The sequence below is a fragment of the Phaethon lepturus genome, unplaced genomic scaffold, assembly GCF_000687285.1.
Source record: "Phaethon lepturus isolate BGI_N335 unplaced genomic scaffold, ASM68728v1 scaffold15985, whole genome shotgun sequence".
NCBI classification, from domain to species: Eukaryota; Metazoa; Chordata; class Aves; order Phaethontiformes; family Phaethontidae; genus Phaethon; species Phaethon lepturus.
Genome location: NW_010538501.1, coordinates 5,033 through 29,708, shown reverse-complemented (window position 1 = coordinate 29,708; position 24,676 = coordinate 5,033). Strand labels below are relative to the sequence as shown.

Below are 24,676 nucleotides of genomic sequence, written 5' to 3'. Positions count from 1 at the left end.
CCGAGGCCCCAGCAGCCTCGAGAGGCTCCCACAGACATCTGCCTCCTTCAGCTGCGAAGCTCATCGTACAGACAGACAGCCCAAACGGAGTAGAATACAACAAAAATTAGGAAGTGATTATCTTGGAACAAACAGAAGACCCCCACAAATACATCTGGTGATATTCTAGGTGACATTTTACGTATTTTAACAGTGTTATAAATCTTAGTCTAAGTTTATGGGAAACCACAGGAGTTCAAGTATTTTATTACTGCAATTGCAAACACTATATATATATATATATATATGTATATATACAGAGGAAAAGATATTGGGGAGCAATATTATGGGGGATTTTACAGATTGAGTTTGTACTTGGGGGCTAGCACAAAGTGAAAAAGCCAAGCACCGTTTACAGTACTTATTTCACTTTTGGCAAGTTTGTGCAACAGGTTTCTAATTCATGACCACCAGCATCCAGCTTCTACCCATGGCACAACGGTATCACCATCAACAGATCTCCTCTCCTTAGCCAGCACACCAAATGCCCAACACTCCTTTTCAGAAAGAGTTTTAAAATCTAGTTTAGTCAGTGGTGCAGAAACGGATGGCAGTCCAATCTAATGCAAGTTAGCCTGTAAGCATCCTGACTGACACTAAAAAGGTTTGAAGATTAGGAGAAAAGGTTGCATTAGTCAACAGGTTCCTGTTTAAAGTGCTCAGTGAAGCTCAGGTGGTCTAGGCAGATAGACATTTTTTGCTTCTCAGTCTTCTGCAGGGACTGCTACTCAGCATTTAGACCCAAATTAAAACCTAAGAGCACCCCATTTTTTAAAACCAAAATATGGCCATGCCTTTTCGTACCTTTATTTTCATTGCCCATTCATGATATTAGTGGAAATTAGTACAGGATTCTCATTTAGCAACTCATAACTACTAATCGAAAACCATTAAACTTAGTGCTCATGTAGCACAGCTTAGTGTCAGTCAGCATGAAAGTAAGAATTTAAGTGCATTATTACACATCAATAAACGTATATACATGCATAAACATGTTTACAATATATTTATCTTCCTCTGAAAAAGTACACTGATACCTTATTTCACTTGTGCCATTAATGTGTAAATGGATAACGTTTTCCAGTCCATGCAAAATAATTTTAAATTAATTGGTCAGATTTCCTTGTTTTGAAAACGGTATGGGTCACTTCAATTCTTCACTGTACATTTAGAAAGACGGCAACAAATAGACAATTTCATTATTAGGGCTCAGCGCAGAAACGGGGAAACCAAAAGCAATTCCCAAGTGCTGTACTTTAAAGATTATTTAACTGCAGGCTGCTCCACTTCCAGCTGGACAGCCCTGCTGCAGTTTACAAAGCCACAATACTCAGACAGATCTAAGAACGCGTTAGATGTTTTCTGTTTCTGTAGCTTTGGTAGAGGTATTTAGTTTAAAGTTTTACATTCCTCGTTTCAGTATCTCATTTGCCTTATCCCAGGCTGCAGAAGGAAGGCTTTCCAGGACTACCATGGGCCACTCAATGCAAGAAGGATAACTGCAATTTCAGCTCTCAGTGAACAGGCCAGCTCACGTGAAGGCCCCAAAGAAGCCAAAAGCTATTTGGGAGGCAGAGGTGCTGGTCGAGAAGGAAAATACTGTCCCTGAGGTAAACACCTTTGCTGTGATGGAGGAGGTCCCTGAGGTGCACGTTTCTGTTGCGGAGGTGGTGGCCTAGAGGGGGGACAGAGAAGCCGTCATCAGTCCAGGTGACTACATCCAGCATACAGGTCCCTGTCCTTCTCCCTCTCGCCTGGCACTAGCCCTGCGGCCACTGCAGGGACTCCCCCCAGCCAGCTACACTGCTGCTTGCAGTCTCAGCTTCCACACTGAAGACTCATTTCGAACATGTCATGGTCAGACTCAGCTTTCCGTTGCCTGAAATCCTCAGGGAACCCCAGTTTGTTAACGCACCATTTTTCCCAAAATAGTTTAGAGACCCCCACGAGTTTCCCACCAACACAAGCTAATGTGAAGTACTCCCTGTCGATACCTTGCGCTTTCTGGATACACATGTTTTACAGCATAAGCATTACACCTTAGAAATACAGTTTAGAAGTAAAATGAAAAATAAAGGAAAACTTTCTGTTCAAACTTAATGAGAAATGATCCTGTACTTGTCAGTAATGTTCACGAATCAGCGGAACGACAGATTTTTGAGTAATTGCTTTTTAAACTGCATATTTTGAGAAGCATTTTATTCACCTGTATGCAGGGCTAATCTGGCCCCAGAAAAGTATTCTGAAACCTGTTAATCAAAATGTAGCCGTGACAGTGTGTAAAATGAATGCTAGGGGTAATGGCACTTTAGTTCCACAGTGTGAAATGAAGGAGAAACTTCTTCCAACAAAAAGTCAGTCCTGCTTGCATATAATGCGTGATGAATACCCTAATGCTTTCAGAGATGAAGGCAATGACAATCTACATCCATCAGTGCAACTGCCAATAGTTATTTGCAGTAACTCAACCAACCTTGTCGGCAGCTTCTGTGGCTGTGGTGCCTGGTATTGTGGAGAAGGGTAGTAAGACTGGTGGTAGGCCTGCTGAGGGTGCTGGTTAACTGGGTAAGATGGAACAGGAAAGGTATTCGGTTCCATATCCTATGGAGAAAATATAACAAGAACGTTCACAAAATTTGCACTTAGGGAATTGGAATATTTGTTTCATTAGTTAAGTGACATTTAAGGCCACTTGCAAACAAACCTGGAAATGTCAGAGTTGCTCCTTCCTTCTGAGAAACTCAGTAGAAAGAAGCAACAGCAGTCTGAAAAGTACTGTATTTTGGAAGAAACAGGAAGCCTGATCACAACAAGCGTTTGATTCGTTCTGCAAGTGTGCTTTGGCTAGTTATTGCATTCAGAGAGATAACTGGTCTGCAAAGAAGTGGGGCTAGGGAGCTGGCAAGGATTGCTCCCCTCCTCAGGTGGGGAAGGGGGTTCCAGTGTAAGGGAAAAGGGGTAGCAAAGCAGGTAAACTGCTTGCCAAGCACAGTCCGTAAAAAAGCTTAAGCAGTGAGAAACTGAAGAGTTCCCCACACGCACCTTAGGAAAAAATTCTTCTCTTTGCCTCTTAGCAAAGAGAAAACCTGATTTGCAGAACTGAAAAATAAAGTAACTTCGAAGCTTATATTAGGGTAAAAATTATATAAACTTCCTTCACCTGTTACTCTAGAACAACAGGTAGCAAATAAACTAATGAAAAGTGGATCATTCCTACCGTGGGAACACCTCTTGGAGCATAAGGCATGCCATGTGAAAAGCCTCTGTGGTGGTAGTCTCTTGGCTCGGTTTCTGTCCTAGGAGGTGGTGATTGAAGTGACCTGAAATCCAATTGATATGGGCTGTGTGAGCATATAGCCTTGACAGAATGACTATGCAGGCTATGAATCCAAGCACTTCAAACCCGTTAGATGGATTTATACTATCTTAGCACATATCGAATGTCAGGAAGATAGTATTTGCCACATATCTAATAAACAACATAACCCGTTTTCTGTTTAGGGCTATGACAGCTTCATTTTGCCACTTTATACCAAAAATGGGACCCAAAAAATATAAAACCCATCACCAATGCATGATAACAAACTTAACAGTAAAAAGTTAGTTCTCTGCTCCCTCAATTTAAGATGAATTTCTCTTTTCTGTCATTGCCCAGGGTAAGCTATATGTGTCATTTGAGGCAGGGGCCTTTGCCTGACATCTTGGGGCCGAAATGTGCCTCCACACTTCAGCATTGGCTTGTGTAAACAAATGTCTATGGACTACTTCAAAAGGGCAGAGGAGAAGGTAAAAAGGAGACTATACTTACGAATGGCAGCGTGACATTACTCTTCTACAGCATCGCTTCAGCCTGTCTCTTTTTGCAAATGCCAGAGCAGCAGCTATGAGGAGTGGGAGGACCAGGAAAAAAAACACCAGCAGCCCATTTCTCAGTGAGGTGTCTTTGTCTGATGGGGACAAAATCACAGAGAAGGAAAAAAGTATTACATGGCGTTACCACCACTTGACTCATTGTAGCAATGAATATTCATTAGGATTGGTTCTACAACTATTTTCCATTTCTCATAGAAGACAAAACTAAAGAATCTAGTAAGACTGCAAGATATATGCCCAAATATATTCTTTTCTGATTATCTATTTAGAGGGATTGTCTGGTCAAAGATGAAAGAACTGTACATGCCATGATACTCTGGGCTATAACAGCATTGAATTACTAGATCAATACCTAATTTTTGTTGCACTACATTACTGTGAAGATCTCATGAGCTCAACTGAAAGAGAGGAAAACAGAACTTCTGCTGTTTGGTCTGATCCATGATCTTCCTCTTCTCCTACCATTGTTTGCTGTAGGCAAAGAACTCGGGTTCTTAACAATCTCTACATTTTTATATGCAGCAAATTTCTCCACTGCAGGCTATACAAGAAAGCCTTTCCCTTTTTTTTGTCTGATTATTTGAGGCATCTGTCCATGCTCCAACATAATTCTCCAATCTGTTATTGCATCAACATAGTGTCTAGCTTTCCCCCAAACCCACAGCAGCTTATGAAAAACGAGTCTTCAAGATCATTCTTGCAGCCCATAGAAGGGAATACATCAATCCCATCTTTATATACTCCACACAGGCAGTGCACAAGTTTTCTCCAAATTTTAGCTTGGATTTGGCTTCCTATTTCATCTTCAAACTGGCAGTGAGAAAAGTAAGCTTCACAGCCCCTTTCAGTTTGCTTTCTCACATGCATGAGTTGTGCTCCCCTGCCCCAGACACCATTTTCCCATTCTTCATATTCAAAGATAGATACATATATCTTCCAAGTACATAGATACATCATTTTGCCATGTCAGACATTGACCTCATACCTTTCCTAGGGGAAAGACTACATAAAAAAACCCTACAAAACCACACCACAAAAACCCTCCCCAACCCATCTTTTCCCTCTGCAAAAATAACAGTGAACTGGAAGTCTGCAAACAATATAGCGACACAAACCTCTGTATTACCCTGTTTCTTTATCGTGTACCTCTCTTCTATACCATAAGTTGTTTAGGGCAAGGACTACATTTGCATCTACTACCAAACGAAGCATGCTGTCTGCACTCAAATAATAAACATTAATAAAATAGTAACTTGTCAACATGTGTTGCCCTAGCCCACTTCGGACAGACGTTAGTCCTGACTGCGCTGCGGGTGTACATGCAGCTACCTGCAGATACTAGAACAGGGCAGCTACTCATCTCTGCCACCACTGGTAGAAGCAGTATGTCGTCATGCAGATATAGATTCACATTCATGGAGTTGAACACACATCCTCAATCCAAATTTGTTTGGATCTAAGAATGGAAGGGGCTTCAGTTCCCAGCTTGGATAAGGAGAAGTCCAAGAGGATCTTGGTCCAAGGTGGCAGAAATCACCTGAAGGCAATCAAACCAGCCCAGTTTCTTTACAGATCCCCAGCATCCAAAAAGAGAAAAGTGCAGCACCTTGAGCCCAAAACCTGAACTAGCATTGTTTGCACATGAAACGTGGTGAAGAGCCAGCCACCAAAAGTTAGCTGCTTCAGAGCTATCAGGCGCTCCGCACCGAGCCCAGCACAGCCCTTCGCCAGACGGGCCCCCAGCTCCGGAGATGCCTTACAACTACTTGCCGTTATAAGGAGGTCCGCTGTCCAGACTTCCTCCATAGCCTTTAGTGTCACAGTAAGGAGGGGCCCAGCCTGCTTCACAGTGGCAGTTCCTGTTGTTATTGCACACCTGTATTTAGGCAACACAAACATCACCATAAGGTCTATTTAGTAACTTAAGTTTCCATATATTTAAAAGCACCATGCAATAGCCATGACTGTCTATTCTGCCCCTTCCACATCACTCAGCCTGGAGAACTTTAACCAGTAACTCCCACATCAATTCTAAATAGTCCTTGGCCAGGCATCTCAAGATTTCACATGACTGAGCAAGCACAGTATTGTTCAGTATGAGCTTCCAAAGATTAGCTATCCCAAGGGCTTAAAGAGTATGGCTTTTTTTTTTTTTTTTTTTTTTTTTTGAGATGCAGGGTTTTATTACATTACATTAGTAATACTGGAATTGGAAATTCTTCTTGTCTGGCAAAAAATATCATCTTAACACCTCTTGTCAAAGATTTTTTTGGTACTGTTATAGTCTCTCTTTTCCAGAGACATTTTATAGAGAGTTTTACAGTTAAACAAAACAGAAAAATTAAGCTACTCTCCACCCTTTTAAAACTTGCTCAACTTACATAACTTCAGTCCAATTTTTGCTGACTGTTAAAGGCACTTTTCTCATTAACAGTACCAAAAAGCAGCTTTTTATAGCAAAACCCATCCTCAAAACCCTCACAGATTTTTTTAAATCACTGCATCTAGCGTCATGATTACTTTATTCCACATTACCTACAGCTTTAAACAGAGGAGGGCAAAAGACTTCCTAACTGCAAAAAAGACTAGTATATAGACACTATTGACTAAGCACAATTACAGTGTACCTGGCTCAAACTGGGACCTTTGATAAAAAAAGTCTGTTTATATATTTGCACGGTCATTGGGCTCTAAAAATCTAACGTTCTCATAACAAAGATGTCACAGGACCTTATAGAAATACTGCCAGTGATGGCAAAATTTACAGACTTGGCGACCATTGTAAGTGGACTATCAGTAGGAGCGGAGGCTCTTGCTCTACTTACCCCATGTCCGTGACACTGCCTCTGCACGTCACAGTCGTAGTTCAGAACGGAGGCGCTCACGCACTGGAAGTGCCTGCAGATCTAGCGGAACGGAGAGATGCACACAAATGAAGCAAGATGGCGTTTCACTGACCTACCCCTTTTTTCCCCTCCGGCGTTCCCCGGCTGCCCGCTCCACATCGCACGGCTCTGCAGCCACTCTGGGCTCACTGACCACAAAGAAAGTCTCATACTCTTAGGTGATAAACGCCAACTCTACAGAAACGCGTCTGTTCTACAAAAGGCATCTCAGTATGGGGTCTGAACTGCCACTGGAAGTCTTTTGTCTCTAGTCAGAATGTAAAGGAACAGCAATTAAACTGTGCACAGTAAGGATATGTGGAATGCACATTCCTCTGCCAGGGCTGAGCTTCTAGGCTTTTTAGTTCAGTTGGATTTTAATTGAAAGTTGTCTTAAAAGCATTTGTGTGCCCCTAGCTCTTCCTGCTCATTGACAGAGCAAAGATTCTGGCTCTTGGTTTACTTCATTTCTATTGCTTCATCTATAAATGAAAGGCTCATTACATTTTTTCTGCACATGCATTGCAGTACTAGGCAGTGTGGGCAACCAATACACTCGCTCAGTTTTTTATTAACTACAGGCATAAAAAAAATTAATATCCATAAATATTCATGAAACAATGCAGCTGAAAAGTTTATTCACATGAAAACCACAAATTATTACTTTAAGAAATCACTTTTTACTTGTTAATTACCTTTCCAGTGTCACATTTGGTGCCTTCATTCACCATTCCTGGGTCTGGGACATCAGAGCCTAGCTGGAAATCTACACCCCAGCATGTGGTGCCTCTAATGGGAGTTTGGATAATGGCAGGCTTAATTCCAAACACAGGCATAGTTTTCACATTTTCACACTGCAGCTTCCCACACATGGCATTCCTACAACATCAACATAAGAATACTGTAGTGACGCTTGAATGTATTCGGAGAAAAAAAACTATCACACAGTTGATCTGATCTTTTCTTTCTACCGGAAGACACTACTTAAAAATAAACTTGAGGCAGCTCATGAAACAGAATTGAGCTGGGCCTCTTTTCAGTGCTGCAAGAAGTATGGATTTATCCGTTCTTTCTGTAAGCTGTTGGGATCTTTACATCAAAGAAAACATAACCATTTGCTATTTGTTTTTCTGTACGTGAACACCTTAGGATAAGAACAATCCATGATAGGAGATGTGCACAAACTCTCCTTGCCACAGCCCCATGGCTGAACACACAGATCCCCGAGGCCACAGAACACCACACCCACAGGAAACTGTGGCACAAGCCTAGCGATTCAAACCCAGCTACAGAAGAATTGTCTGAACATTCAAACTCATTTCTATTATTATGTGCAAGAATTAAAGCCAGACAATCTAAACCAAAAGGCAACAAAACTTACAACTGTGTAAGTGTGGGGACTTTGAGTTAAGTCTTAATAACAGTCTCAGAAATTAGGATAAAACACATCTTTTCCAAGCCATCTCACTGTGTTTTCAGAATGACGCATACATGTCAAAAAGGTTAGATTATGGGATAACACGTCTCTCCCCAGTGCACCTGCTAAAACACCCCAAACAATACTACAGCACCTGAATAAGAACTCTTCAATGACACAGTTAGGAGGAACTTCTTGATGCACTGGGCTCAACTCACCAGCTCGAGCATTTCTTGTAGTCATGGCCATGGAAACCACAGTTGCCAAATCTGTCACCCTTGGAATTCACTTCAGCAAAACAAATGTTGGGGGCTGCTTTGGCTTCTGCAAACAACAGCCCGTCCCCCAGACAGAGGAAACGAGTTAAACAGAGACAGAAACATCTCGCATCATCATGTCTTCTTTACAGAGAGCAATTAACCTGCTACACCTACTATTTTCCATGCAGCACACATAGCTTAAGAACTTGATCAAAACAATGAAGAGGTGAAAATGTCAGCACTACCAGGTTCCAAGTTTAAAAGGACAGAAAGAAAAATAGTCACTTAACACTGAGTCAGTTATACCATTTGGTATTTCTTCATGGCTTCTTCACAGCCCTATACAGCAGAAGCCCCGCTGTAACAGGAACAACCAGTGCAAGAAAATTACTACTAGAATCATCAGCACATACAGCAGTATCAAAGGAAGAATGTGTCAAGGCTTAGACATAAATACCACTGTTTCAAATCCTTTGCCAAAACCAGCTGGTCTTTGTTACAGGAAAAGAGCATATTTTAAATAAGCTTAGTGTATTCTTTTAGCTACATCTCCTAGAAAAACTGTAACACTGTGCTCTTCCTTACTTGAGCCAAAGATATCCTGACACTGTGCATCGTAGTACTGGCAAATGCCATTGTAACAGTAGGCTTCCTCATTGTGGCACGGGTGACCATTCTGAACGGTGAAGTCTGGCTGGCAGAACTGGGACGTGCCATTGCAGTACTCTGGAAGGTCACACTCGTTGGTACTCGCCCGACACTTGGTTCCTCCAGGAAGGAGCTAAAAAGAGAGAGAAGGGGGAAACTGCATCAGAAAATAGAAAGTTTACAGCAGAGACAAACACTGCACACAACCCACAATATGCCGCCCCAAAAAAGGGGCATATTGATCTGAAGCCCTTGGTGGGTGCTATGTACATGCATGACAATTCCCTCTCACAGATGCACTGGCTAGGCTAATGCTCTCCTTTTCTCAACCGCTGAAGAACATTTCCAAATATTACATTTGAGTCTCTTACCTGGCAGTTTTTACAGCAGTCGCCATAAGCACATTCAGCACCAGATCGGAGTCTGCAAGTACCTGGTTCGCAGCAAGGATCACTTTCACATTCCTGAAAACAGAAGTGCTGCCAATGTCAAGAAGTCGCACCCTCTGCCAGGCACCAGTTGCCTCTCCAGCGAGGCGCACACAAGGCTACCCTGGCAGCATTTGTAAAGCACACAAGCTACTAACCTTTGGTGAACCACAGTCACACTCCTCCCCAGCATCTACCAGCCTGTTCCCACAGTATGGGACACTATAGGTTTCATCAGGCTTGGGAACGTTGAGCAGGCAGCTTCCACCTTTGTTGAGAGTTAGCTTCTCAAAGTCTTCTGCACTGCAGCTGCTGAAGTTCCTCGATCCCCTGCAACAAAGAACATGAGCTTATCTTTAAGTCAACCCACAAGCATTCCCTCAGTTTGTAGAACAAGGGTAACTTTTGCATTCCCCATGAGCTGCAAACATGACACTACTCTTTGCAAGAGTAGTTTGAAGATGAAAGCAACCTGTAAAAACTAAGAGTGGGGAGTTTGACCCTCGGAAAATGCTTTCCCTTTTGTCAGTTACTTACGATGCTCCAGAGCTCATAATGCAACTGCTTGCTCCACAGTGACAGACACGTTCATCATCATGGTTCATCCCCAGGTTATGTCCCAGTTCATGAGCCATAATTGATGCAAACATCTGTATACTGATTCTTCCAAACTGCATAAGAGCAAGATAAAAGAAAATTAGTGGACAGCTTAGATTAAGAAAGTGTTTACTTATGTGATAAAAAAGACACTTCTGTCTCTACATTAACAGGATTCTCCGACCAACTGTGCCTGCTTTCCAAGCAAGTGTATGTCATTTGCTCAGTAATAAAAGCCCTTAGATAAACATATCTGGGACACTACCTAACCACTTCTACTTTCCAGTGCAGCTGCAACATTAACACAAAAACTAGAGTTCTCCACACCAGCCCAAATCTCCTTAAATATGCAAACTTCAATTCCAGTATTTCTGTCACTAGTCCAAGACAACAAGATTGCTGGGATTGCCAGTTATCTGAGATCATCAATTCAGTTCATTAACGGTCTGCAATTTCACATAAAGAGGGCAGTCAGCTGGCGCTGCTCTAGGAGTTCACGACTGTGGAGGTCAAGCAGACACCATAGGACAGATTTGAGAACACCCACAGCTCCCACATACTTCTAAAGCAGGGGCACTTAAAACGTGAGCAGAGAAATCCTATCCCTTTTTCATGAGTGCTGCACACTGAGGAGAGGGAATGCTGAGCAGAGGATGCAGAAGATTACAGAAAAGTTGTGATCCAGATATTACGGAAGTGCCAGAAATGGTTGGGGACCACGTAGAAGCCCCCACTAAGCCACTTCAGCTTTGTTATGAAAGATTGTGCACTTCCAGGAAGATTTCTGGAGTGCAAAACTCTTATCTTGATCACATTCACAGTATCACTAAAGATATCTCACCACATTAATGCCTCCTGCGTGGCTCTTGGAGCACACTGTTCCAACATAGGCCATTCCAGCTGTGCCACCAAACCCCTTCTTCCTAGAGTCATGGGGAGAAAAAGGAAAGGCGATCAACCCGACTGTACAGACACACGATACTGCCAACACTACAGCCCATCCGCACAGCCACTCAATACATTGCTTCTGCAGCACAAAATACTGCTTTTCCAGCTTTCCAACAGTAACAAAGGAGCACTGCTAGGAGTGCTGCTCCTGACTGTGGGTATGAATGTACCAGTTCAGCTTTCTCTTTCTGCTCATGGTTCTTTTTTCTCTTAAATTAAAACAAGAGTTTGCTGAGAAAGTTATCCGTTTCCACATCTTCCCTCTAAATATAGAGAGCTAAATGGTCCACCCCAATAATAAGTTGTTTTAAATGGCTGTTCCCTGCCTTTCTACTATTCATAGATTTCTCTCCTTGTCAACTTCCTTTTCATTACTGTCTTATTTTGTTTCTGCACAGTTCTTAAAGCTATAAGTGCAACAGCACAATGCACCACATTTTACTTCATATAAAAGAATTTTTTAAATGAGTATTTTTTCAGTCATTTCCCCCTCATCACCTGAACGGTGCTTCTGCCTCAGAGGCAAAGAGGCTCCCAGCTCCTGTGGGAAGGGGAGCTACCACTTCGCACAAGGGCAGGCTGGGCTGTTGCTCCATGCAAAGCGGCACGCTCACCTCTGCCCTTTCTCGTACTTTGGGCAGTGACTTCCTAAGGACTGCGCTATCTGCAGGAGCGGGAAGTGCACAGGGCCAGGCGTCCTGGAAGCAGGGCAGAGATGACAGCTCAGGAAGCTCTATGCTAGTTTAAGGCAGTAGGGACAGACAGATTAATGTCACGTGTGAAAGCTCAAATCATGTACCTAGCTTCTGGATACTGACTGCAGAAACAACTTCTGCTCCATTAAAATGCAATGCTCTGCACCGGGTTTAAGATAATTTTCAAGTGGAAAAAGCTTTAGATTACAAATCTAACTGGTGTACAACCTGATGAAGAATTATCTGAATGGAAGCTTTATACAATACAACATATAACATTGCAGGACAGAAAATAAGAATTGTTATTTAGCAATATACCTGCCAGAGAAGACACTGAATTCAAGGACCACAGAAACCTTCTTAAAAATGCTTAAGTTGACTTGGAATGTTTTCACAAGTACATAAACCACAGCATATTGCACTGGATTCTCGGATGAAATACAACAGCTACTTTTGATCCTACAGCACGGCTGAGCAGACAGGAATAGAATAAGCTTCTTAAGTGGGAACTGCAACTCACAGAACAAACTGGGCACTGTCATGTCTCCGGCGCAAAACAAGATTCTTCTCTCGCCACTGTACAAAATTTGCTAGCACATCACCAGCACCTCCGTCCGTGCTAATTATGTTTTCATACTTCCAAATCTCTAGACCAACCAGCACAATGCGGATGTTCAACATGATGTACATCTGGGGAGGAAAAAAGAGGAGAACCATTTCTGAAGACCTTCAGATAAGAACAGGTGGTCTGGCATCATGTAACTTATTGCAAGAATCTACTTTTTCTGTTTGGGTTTTGGATTGCTTTGTTTTTAAATTTAGTACACAATTCAAATCACTAGAATTAATTTTCCCTGTGATTCAGACTTTCATTAGCTACAGGATCAATGAGAAAATCCAAAACATATATAGGAGTCTCAATATAGGAAATAAAGGAGTCTCAATCCTGACAAATAGCATCATCTGAAATAGTCCAGTTGAGAGACATACTTTTTCTCTAACTCTGACAAATACTTAAGAATTTAAATAATTGCAACAATCTGTCCTGTCTCTCACTGTATGTAGCACAGGCTGGAAGAGTTCCCTAAATTAATTCTCAAGTATGATGACCGCAGATGAATTTAGAAGTGGAGAAGCTTTCATACTGATGCATTCACCAAAGTCCACAGTCAACAAATACTGCTTTGCAGCCCCTGCTCCTCTTCAGCACAATGTGCAGGTGTGTCTCTGAGTTCTGTCAATCATCAACATGATGGCTGAGGGCACAGGTTTAGCTCCTGGCTTGATAAAAACCTTTATTTCATTCTCACCGAAGTGGTAATAGAACAGACTCCAAGGTGGAAGTTTACGCAAGCACACAGACCTGCAGGGCTGCTGCACACAGCATCATTCCCACTGACGCTCAGTATAGCTTTAACTTACACTGTCAAGGAAGTTTGCCAGTTGCACCATGTGCTCTCTTACTTCTGTTTCACTCTTCCCAAAATCTTCAAACTGCAAGACAAATAAAATTAGCCATGAAGAGATAAGACAAGACTTAGAAAAAGGAACAAAACATTTTAAGACTAGTAACATGAAAAACATTTTTGCCTGGCTCTAAGTCTCCTGTCAAGAAGATGCTAATCAAGACAGCAGCATCTTCATTGCTACTGCTCAACAGCTCAATATTCAAGAGAAACAGCAAAGGCAGTTTTTGCCATGCGTTTTCCTTACATTATTATATTGCTTGCTGACAGAGACTCTCCATGTCTGACAGTTTACTCTTTTCCTGAAAAATATTGCATAGAACATGTTTATTCAGTTTTAGGTTAGCATATTTGCATAACCTTGGCTAACATGTCAGTGTCCTTCAAGAATCCATTTGGGAGTAATGAAGTGTGAGGGCTTTTCCAGCCACCTCCTGGGGAGAAGGAAAGGAAAGCAATACACAACCCCTACCTTTTCTTTATCCACAACTATGAACAGCTCCACGTATCTTGTTTGATGTAGGACCGCTCTCTTTCTCTGCAGAAAAAAGTTTTAGACAACTTGAATTTCATTAATTCCAGTGTAAACAGAAAAAAAATCGTGACTGTCATACTTCACTTGATAGAACCAATGGTTTGAGAGACACACCCAAAGCACACTGTCCCAAGACGAAAACAAGCCAAAACCAAGAAGTGTAATCCAATGCAAGGACAATTTCTCTGTAAGTGTTTTACACTAAAATATAGCTGCACAAAGACTTCCTGTGTTTCAAAAGCAAGGGACCTTTCTACTTTTCACACAGTTTTTTTGGAAAGATGGCATACAAGACGGTATACACTTTTATAAAGGAGCAGAAAGATACTAACAAGCAAACACCAACAACCTTGAAGTGAAACACAGTATTTTTCTTACTCCGGCTTTTACTGCAACCTTGTTCCTGTATTGCCAGTCTTTAAACGACAAGGGGGACCTTCACACCAAACTGTTATTCTTACGGTTAGGAGAATGGAATAAACACCACAATATTCTCCTGGTTTCTGATGCAATACTTTGCTAATGTGCCTCTCCAATGAGGGTAGTGTTCCTGCCCTTAAAAGCCCCAAAAAGCTCTTCCATGAATAATCTGACTAGCCACTCGACTCTCTCTGCTGTGTGCAGAAGCAGAAGAAAATTGCAACTGCTTTGTTGAAGCAACTGAGTTTCTCAGCAGTGTAGAAAGCCTTCTGAATCAGAAACCTTCAGGTATGTGTTAAACCCCAGCAAATCTGATAAGCTGCTTCCATATTCTTAGCTGAACATTCACAAAACGCTACACAGGGGACTGTGGAGAAAACAGTGGAGTACTTACTCGCAGTAGCTGAGTCATACTGGGATGGTGACTTTCCTCTGTATGTTCCCTTTCATGGTCTTCGGTGGTTACTCCGCACATTGTGGGGTCTTTCTTTACATTATCCAATCGATATAAAATGTGTTTAGAGCCAGAAGAGGAATCCATGGGCTCAATGCCATAGGTGATGTTCCCTATTGTCACCAACCCCCTGAAATACAGTAGTGTGTGAGAAATTCTTGCATTAAACACAGAGGACAGTTACCCAGACTTTTACAGAAAAACAAAGGAACAGCTATTCTTTGATAACTAAAGGCATGTCTATATCCCAGTCCTTGCAAAACAGCACACTTCATCTCAAGCCTGAAAGCAGCCTTTCACTGGATAGGGCCTTGACAAATACAGTAAATTAAACATTTTTGTTAAGAGTCTGCAATGCCCCAGAAAGTAAATCACAAGCCTTAAGTAGAAACGCTTTTGTTCAAATACGCTATTGCCACTCTGGTGTCTGACATGGCACTGCAAAAATTTAATGTCCCTAAACATATGGAAATTATCTCAAAGCACAAAAAAATTTCCCATCAAATTAGAAGCGCACAAGCTTTAGGGCCAATTTTTTAAAATTTGCAGACTAGTGTTTGACTTTCCATTTTTGTGCCACGTACAGTTCTTTGTAGTGACCACCTACACAAATTACAAAGTCAGTCAAAATTTGTGTCAAAGAACAACTTACTGTATTCTGATAACAAACTGCATTAATCAACTTATTTAATGGTATTGCAAATATCTCTTAACTACATGAATACAAGATACCACAGAAAGACTGCACAAAGGCACACACTATTGCAGCTTGGCCCAGGTCAATGAATCCCTGCCTGGTTGAACAGTAGTTAAAAACAGAGCAAGAATTTTGTTTCAGGTTCAGCGAGCCACGAGACTCACGTGACAACAGGGACACAAAAGACGAGCTGTGCTACCTGATCCCCGAGCAAGTACTGACAGCAACCACAGATTCCAGGGTCCCCTCCACGTATCCCTGATAATGGCAGTGATCCTACACGGGAAAACAAGGGTGCATTACATATATTCCATGCATATCTGCACACCCAGAGTGATCTCCGATCGCGTAATTGCTATGCCTGCCACTGACCAGCAACAGTTACAACTTGACAATGTAACATGCTTTAAGATAAATATACCACATGCCCTTTACAGTCTATAGTGTCAAATATGCCTCTAGCTTTACTACAATACAACAGTGTTTCCTTCACTAACGTGCATCTAAAAATTTCCTCACCTGCCTTAGTACCACAAGGACTCATACATACAAAGGTAATGGAGATGCCAGGGGCACAACACTCCAAGTGGGTCCCTACCTCCCTATTTTGTAAAGCAGATGCTCTTCACAACTTGATGGGGCCAGCAGTTCATTACAGATTTCAGCTGAAAATCCCACTTGCCCACTCAGTCACTCTAACTGAAGCTGGATTCAGAGCTGGTGCTGCCAACATGTTATAAATAGAAGGCAGGCAGGGCTCAGAAGCATTATCTAGCAACTGGATTTATTAACTTGACCTAAACCATCCTACTCTTAACTTCTGCCCTCCACCCTCTCTCAAATATTTCAAGGCCAGCCCCTCCCTACTGATTTGGGCCAAATCACCATTCAGTCTTCTAGAAAACAGTCCTGCAGGATGTTTGACTCGTACATAACCTCTCTCTAGCAAGAAAAGGGCCAACACCTTCTATCCTCGCCAACAGGCACTGTGCTGCTGGAACTTTTCGGTTGTGCAGTACATCCCTCATCAGCCATGACAAGTCAGAATACTTCTGTTTTGTCCTCTGTATATACACATTTTGGAAACTAGGCAAGGTGGTAGTATGGGGCAAATACACTCCATTTTCTCTGGCGAGTGCATTTTTGAACATTATTACAGGTTGCCTGTTGTGTCAGCAACAAACCAGAAAGCACAGAAGGCATGAGCTAATCCTTCAGGGCCACTGCGGCTTTCATGACCTTGTGCCAAAACCCCGCATTTTACCTCTTAGTCAATCACTTTTAACTAGGAAGTAAACACTCAGTTGACTCAGGTGCTCTATTTTCAAAACCAAGATCCTATGAATCATATATGACTAGACTTCCTTTCAAAGGAACAACATTGATACATAAGAAGAGTGAAGCCATTAGAAATATTCTCAAGCTTTTTGTATCACACGAGCTGCTTTTTACTCTTATTCTATAGAAGCAATTAAGTTTTCAAAGCCAACCTATCAGGCAGCCTGCTTGTACAGAAAAAGAGGGCTGAAACTGCTTTTTCAGTGGAAAAACTCCAGTCCTACGCAGAGGACATCCTTCTCAAAGGTCCTCCAGGCTTGATCTCATCCATCCCTTCTAGTAGTTCCCAAATTTCTGGACTAACAGATAGCCTGTCAATCCTCAAAAATTCTTAGAGTCACTAACAGCCAGCCTTGCACAACTGAAAAGACGGGTCAGCAGCTGACCATTCATTTTGACTTGTGGACCAATCTGGAAGACCATTGTGTGTAAAAGCTATATATTCAGTCACTAGACTACCCCAGTTCTGCTCCGTGTGTTCTGGTCCCAATGAGAAGCAAGGCTTGTGTCCAGAAACGATAACTGTACCGTGCTGTATGACAGGACAGCACCACTCTCAGATAATGATATATCTGACAGCCAAGAAGAGCATTTTCTTTTTAGAGAAGAGTAGCTTTTAATTAGACAGCAATCACCTCCACATAAGAAAATACAGGTCTATTACAAGCTCCAGGCTAGAGCCTCATCCAAAACCAAGGCTTCCCTCCAGGACGAGTGCAGCACATCCACGGCATTAGAAGGTGGCCCAGCAAAAAAACAGAACTATCATTTTGTAACACATGACTTTCTCATCCTGTAGATGCTCAGTGCTCAAGCCACCTTCAGTGAGGGTATAAAAAGAAAGAAATCCTACCTGGATATCTGGATATTCAGATTGCAACTTCCCCTCTTTACTATAGGTATAAACTGTGAAATCTTTGGGCAGCAGTTCTCTGTAAGGAAAGGGAAGAAGGAATACAAGAGGAATTTCATGAAATGACTATGACACTATAGCAGTGCAGTAAGACGATCTTAATCAAAAGTGTCACAAATACATAAATTGCAATTAAATACGGAAACATTCAAAAGGAACACCCACCAAAATTAACGAAGAAATTATGCATTTCCACACCAAAATCCAAGATATCAGAATGGCAGAACCGTTAACAAAATCAAACCAACCACCTCACCCTAGATAAGTAAAACAAGCATCAAAACTCATCAAGTTGTGCTAAAAGCTTGCTTTCACACAGAATAATTAAAAAAAAAAAAATCACAGCGTTTAGTCTGCTGCATATGACTTCTCTTCCCCAGTTTTAGAAGGAAATGCATTGGGAAAGTCTCCCACGATTAAGCCTCCTGACCAATACTGGTAAATCCCTTGACGCGGCATAGCTGAATTCCCATGTTTCTGAGGGTCGGGGGCTTGGCAAGTGGCAGCTAGAGATCTCCAGGGGATTGTACATTTAAATCGTTCTATTTTGTCTATTATGAGGGCAGTTTTAAGAAGCAATAGCCTGATAAATGGTAACTTGCAGGTGCTGCAAGTAGTTCTTGAAATACATTAAAGACTGACAACATCTATATTGTCTGTAAGTTATGAATATTAAGACCTTGGATATAAAGTCAGCTTCCTCATTTACTAGTATTCCTGTGCTACTGAGACAGGAAGAAAAACCCTGAAACAATAAACAAAACCCAGAAGAAAGTGACAATATTTACTTGAAATATAGTTCAGCTTGTTTATTTTTAGATGTAAATGGAGAGAGTAATTTCAGCAATTCCCCAGATCCCCTTTTAGCAAACTACTGCTTCCTTCACCGAAAGGGGATCACCAGGGTTGCAGAAGTTCAACAACATTTCTGGCCGATAGCCAAGACTGTGTGACTCAATCCACTTTCGCTGGCCCTTCTCTGCAAATTCTGCAGAGCTAGCATGTAACAGCACTTCTCAAAGAACCTCAAGAATCAGAACTCGCATACTACCTGCCAGCTTGTTATTTGGACACAACAGATGGAATTTAATAGTGTAAAGAAATTAATCGCTTACTTGTTCTTTTCCAGATGAATCGTGTATTCTTTTCCCTCTATCTCAATAGCATACCACACCTTGTCCTGAAGGTAAAAAAAGTTGCATTTTACTCATGTTCATGAAGTCTTCGAAATCAACAAATGTTTGGCAGAAAACAGTCTCTGAGCTTCAGTACTACAACTATAGCATTCAAATCATTGCTGTCACCTTCCGTAACTCAGGACTAGTGTGTACTCTTAGCCTTTTCAGATACAGTTGTAGCAGCAAAGAACATGCTGGAGATGCAGCTGATACCAAAAAAATTTAACCTCCTAGAGGGATGCAGAACTCTGTCAATCTGAGCTGCCTCTCCCATCACGCTTCTTGCTGGTACCCCAACGCTGGTCAGGGGAGAGTGTTTCTTGTGCTCCTAGCTGACTTCGCCGAGCCCACAAGCCACCACAGCCATCAGGATTTGCACTGGTTCCCTGACATCCAGCAGACAAAATGACTGCCGTGTCCACACATTGAGATTGCCAGATACTGAGCTAATAAACTTTCCTTCCTAAATCTTCCTAGTTGCACCAGACCAGGAATAACCATGTGTGGGTGAGCCTGAAACTTATAATTGTCCTACCTCCAGAACCTGGCATCCCTTCCTGTGTAACTGGGGAAAAGTCACATGAAGGAAGCTATTTCAAAATAGTTTTGTGGTTTTTCTTATTCCTTGTTTCTAAGATTTCCACAGAAAAACTCTTAGTTACAGCTGGAAAAGGGCAATACAGTTTTATTAATGAACATTCACAGTGAGCCAGTACCCCCACAGCCTTCCGTTAGCTAAGTGCTACACACAGCAACTACAGCCCTTAAATATTACGTGGATAAGCTGAATCGCCTGACTGCTACATTAAATATCACAGCAGGAGTACTAGTCAACGACTGCAATAAACTGCAAGGCATTTTTGTTAATATTAAATTCTGCCAATGTTTATAAGATTTGTGACTAAACACAGTTGGTCTAATCCAAATACTTTGAAGTATACAGTCTTTAGTTATGTGGCTACAGCAGAATAATATAGGCTGGAAAGTACCGCTGGAGGTTGTCTAATCTGCCCCCTGCTCAAAGCAGGGCCAGCTACAGAGTTGTCCCAGACTGCTCAGGGCCTCCTCCAGTCAGGTTTTGAGCATCTCCCAGCATAATGATTCTGCCACATCTCTCAAACTTGTTCCAGTGCTTAACAATTCTCACTATGCAACTTTGGCACCCAGATCAAACATCCATTGGGGCAACCTGTAACCTCTGGAACAGGGAGGTATCTATGGTAACTCAGCTAAAGGCAATGCTAGATGCAGTATCTTTTGTAAGGATGGATACTTGTTTGCTGCTAGATGAATCTGATAATGTTTTGTGAGAATTTCAGATCAGTTTTGAGTGGACCTCGTTAGGAAGTAGATACTAAACTGAAGGCATTTTTAAGACTGCCCAGTACCTGAACTGAGGAGACATTAGAAGCCTCTCGCCGTTCTCTTCCTAACCTCTGCGGGATTACAACTTCATAGGAAGACAACAGAGAAACTTGCTGGAAACCTAGAAAGCAGAACAGAAACACTGGCTAAGGAAACAAAGCAATCAGAAGGATAAGGCACAAGGAAGAAAATGGTGTTTCAGGAGAAGCCCCTTCAGTAGGAAGGAGGCAGCTTGTGATTCCAGTTCAGGTCTCCAACTTATCAGAGACCCCTGAAACTGCGCTGCTCAGTGCAGGTCTGCAGAGCTGCACTGGGCAGATCCCTCTGCCACTAGACTGGCACCATTTCTTATCGCATACTTCTGAGCTCTACTTTCAAGAAACAACATAGCACCACATTGCCAAGGCACCACACGCATTGAGAGAGCTGTAACCCAAACAGAAAAAGCCAAAGGCCCTGACACAAACAGGAGAGCACAAATCTCAGAGCAAAGCATGCTTGGATTGCCTTGTAAGAGGCCAGAGAAAACAACACACAAAGAACAAAGAAGACACCGAATTTATCAGAACGTTTCAAATTGAAAGCTTCGCATTCCAATTACTCTCTTACAAGTACCTATCTCATACGCCACCACCTTTCATCAGCAGGGATCAGAGCATTTAACAAAGCAGGTCAGCACAGACAGAACTTGTTCAAGGACACACAGAAAGACAGCATCAAAACCAGGTGTGCCACACTGCAAAGCTGCAGAACAACCCCAGCCTGACCACACAGCCTCTCTAGATGATCTCCCAGGGGCTCCAGCAGTTCCTGTGCTTCCTAATGGCACGGCAGCACAAAGCCAGCCCAGCAGAGCTCAGCGTTACGTCCTCGCCCTGCACATCATAGCCAAACTTCTGACAAGGCCAGTACTACTCATTATGTTCTTAGAGAGCTCTTAAGGACTTTATAAAAACAAGTGGAGTGAAACAAATGCATCCAACAAAGTGGCCTTTTGCAGAACACTTTATAAATGATTTGCATATGCAACATCAGCCAGATCCTCTGACTGAACAACCACCAAAAAAAAGACTAGAGTCTGAGGTTCCTTTATAAGGCATCAGTTTTTGCAAGCAACCGTTCTCTATCGTCTGTGTAAACAATAATAAATTGCACGTGTAAATTACTTTTCCCATCAACAGTCTGCCTGTGCCTGGCTTGGGAGCCGCTCCCCTGGGAAGCGGGAGGTTGGCTGCCTGGGATTGCAGGCAGGATTAAGAGCAACAGTTTTACTAGCTCATGGCAATGGAATCAGTGAGCTCATCGGAGGAGCCTGAGCTTCCCGACCCAAAGGTAGGGGGAAGGGAAGAGTTATCCTCCTTGTCATTGTCTATCTCCAGAAATAATCGCCAAATCTGAGGGGCAGCGAGGGGGTGTTTAGTTTCCGAGATCTTTCAAAGACTCTCCAAGTTTGGTCCAAAGGGACCAATATGCTGCATTCATTTAAAAACCAGCCACTTTGAGCACACCAAAACTCACACTGCAACTTCGAAGGCAGCTGTGCCTTCACGAGTTGCACGAAGGCATCACGTGCTCGAAGCCTCCACGAGAGGCCTGCCCCATCGTTTGGGAAACAGGCTGGAGTCCCCATGCAGGCTTTAAATGCCAGGCGTTCCCCAAAAGCCTCCCCAAGGCAGCACCGCCAAGCTGCAGTGACATTCAGACTCCTGCAGATGCTTTTGCAGCCTCTTCTCCCATCCCCAGCAGGCTACTGTGCAACCTCAACAGATCGGTCATATATGACCCGAGTATCAGCTCAGGTCAGCATCCAGGTAAGTGACTGCATGTCCACTTCTCTGCACCCTTTCCACTGAGATCCCCAAAGAGCAAGCAAAAGCAGTTAAGATTGCTTTCAACTTCTGCCACGTTACAGCACGCATGTAGGTCCGTTTGGAGAACACGGATGCACTGCAGTGCACCTATTTGTAACACAGCATTTTTGTCACACCAGGCTGGGCAGAATTGTGTTATTTCCTCAAGAAATAACATAGTACATATACCGCAGCAGAAGTTTCATTAATTACAGTGATTGTTGGAAAAAAGCTATAAAAAAAAGCCGAGATAAACTTCTTGAAAATAGCCATTATGTTCACAGGCTACAGAAAGTACAGTGTCAGTACCTCCTTGGCCCGAAAACAGGGGAGGGAAGGGCTGCTTCCTTCCCTGAGACGAACCACCAAAAGTACATACTCCGCAAATCACTTCTCTGCATTTGTCATTTGCAACCACACATTTCACTCGTATCCAGTCCTGAGCTCTTGCATGTCACTGCTCTGCACTTGTTACTTCCCCGCTGCCATCCAGAAGTGCCTGTATTAGTGGGGGATGTGGCACTGTGGCATTCAGAGTGAGTTTTGGAGTCTCTCTTAGGACACACGCTACAGAAACAGCGGGGCACGGTTAATCTCCACAGTGCTCAGAAAGCAGCATGCCTCCCCAAAAGCAGCTTGGAAGCAGAAGACAAAGGAGTGAATCATCACATGAAGCTAGCGAAACTAGGAGGGATTTCTGGGAAGAGTACAACTCTGAGAGGTTTCCTCTTAGAGAAACAGCACTTAAAGAGTACAGTTTTTAACTTTCCAAATACTCTGACAGTTCTGCCCCTGCTTTCTGCTCTCCTTCCCTCCCTTCACTACCACCAGTTTGGGAGCTGCTTTCAGGTACAATGCCTTATTCTTCCCTTCATTGTGGGCAAAATTCATCAGAGGAGGAGGGCGTGTTTGTCTTGATTAGCAAAGTGTTTCCTATTACAACAAGCTAAAATATAAGGGTAGGAAGGCACCATGTTGCTTTCTAGTGGAACTAAAAAGAGAAAAGCAGCTTTCACACTAAAAGCTTGAACTTTATGCAAATAGCTTTCCTTTTAACTTTCAGTTCTCTTTCCTTTTCTGGCAAAAACATGCTTTCTCTCCCGTGTTTCAGTATAGATCAAATTGGCAACAAGCCTGCTGATGTACAGAAGAGACAAGAATTTGTTTTGTGGGATTCTCTCTGGGACAAAACTGCTCCATAGTAGCTGAAAGCACAGCACACCCCTTCACTGGCACCCCCCAGAACAAAAGCATCTGTTACGGCAGGTATCTCCATTGCACTGACCCTCACTTTACAAAGAACCCATTTCCATGCTGACTGCCCCATACAACATTTCATGCATCACTAGCAACCCTCAAAGAGGGCAGCAGACTAGTTAATTAAAAATCCAATGAAAGGGACAAGTGCAACGAAGCAGAAATTAGAACGTGCAAAAGACAACCCTGCCCCTAAATCTTCCTCCTACAAAGGCTGCTACTACGGACAGGCCTTTTTCCTTCCAAGAAACACCAATCCTGAAAGACATGTCCTTAATCCAATAACACACTGGCCGCCTCAAGTCCCACCTAGCACCCAACGCTCCTTCTAGTGACTGACACATTCAGACCTTACCTCACCTAGGAAGAAAAAATGTGCTCAGTCTGACCTAATTAGCACAAGGCGAAATTCTAGCAAGGACAAGGCGTTTGCAGCTATCGCAGCAGTCTAGAAAAATGCTAAGTTCCAGCATGCTGTGAAAACATTATCAGGTATGTTCTTGCAACCACGTTGGTACTAAGATGCTACCCTCCAGTCCAGACAGTTACTATCCATGAGAACTCATCCATACATTTCAGTAAAAAGTAAAGGTGGTTTCATTCATAGCAATTAAGGAAAGGCAGAAGTGACAGCAAAAAACAAACCCAGATACTCAGCTGTTTTCCACATAAGATGTTTGAAAATATTTATATTCTGTTCTCCTAAGACACACTATTTTTGGTAGCTTTTTCTCCACCCCCTTTTGGGAAACTTCACTGTAATGTAAGTATGGTTCTCAAGCACAGTAGTTTGCAATAAATTTTTCAGTAACTTGCAGGGCTTCTTGTACTCAGGTGCTTCCTGCCGTTGGCCAAGGCTGCTGTCTCAGTTGTGCTACACGCCACTGTCCTGGTTTCAGCTTAGTGCTGGTTCAACTAAGCTTGTGCTTACCTGCTGGCTGGTGTTAAACCACAACAGTCCTCACTGAGAATATGCTTCTTATCATTCATTCTTGGGTGTAACACTACTTGATATTGTATTTCCAAGGAGAAAAAAACAATTGCTTCCACTGTATTTATCTTGTCTCATTAAAGACTGCCTTTAATTACCAACCATGGGAGGCAACTAGACTAGGAAGATGTGAATCATCTTCCCCTCCCCGCCCCAAATCCACAGTAGGAATTTTGTGCACGTTCCATAGCATGCGGGAGCTTGAAAACCATCGAAACGTGTTGTAGCCGTTACAGCTCTCCAGACGCTGAGGTAAGCTGCTGGGGTATTCACTCCCAGACAGGTAAGAACTATATTCAGCAAAAGTCAAGCTGCATCTCCTGTCTTCATAGACCTTGGCATGCCTGCAGAATGTTGGCTCAGTTACTGCAATACAGCACACAGCTACATCCACCCACACCCAAACAGTTCACCCCAGTTGT

The 24,676-nt window shown here is 42.7% G+C and overlaps 1 protein-coding gene across 1 annotated transcript; it reads right to left on the bottom strand.

The window, feature by feature from the left end:
* Positions 1–510: 510 nt before the first annotated feature.
* Positions 511–21,786, bottom strand: ADAM9 (ADAM metallopeptidase domain 9). Its single transcript, XM_010286840.1, has 22 exons — positions 21,675–21,786; positions 20,180–20,277; positions 18,729–18,793; positions 17,554–17,632; positions 15,562–15,638; positions 14,606–14,795; positions 13,729–13,794; positions 13,213–13,284; positions 12,311–12,480; positions 10,989–11,070; positions 10,088–10,221; positions 9,709–9,880; positions 9,494–9,586; positions 9,060–9,255; positions 8,433–8,538; positions 7,493–7,676; positions 6,738–6,818; positions 5,683–5,788; positions 3,848–3,986; positions 3,257–3,359; positions 2,513–2,640; positions 511–1,714 (listed from the first exon to the last, which is right to left on the bottom strand). Exons 1-22 carry the CDS (start codon positions 21,784–21,786, stop codon positions 1,600–1,602), a joined length of 2,568 nt encoding a protein of 855 aa, XP_010285142.1. The 3' UTR covers positions 511–1,599.
* Between the last annotated feature and the right edge of the window lie 2,890 nt (positions 21,787–24,676).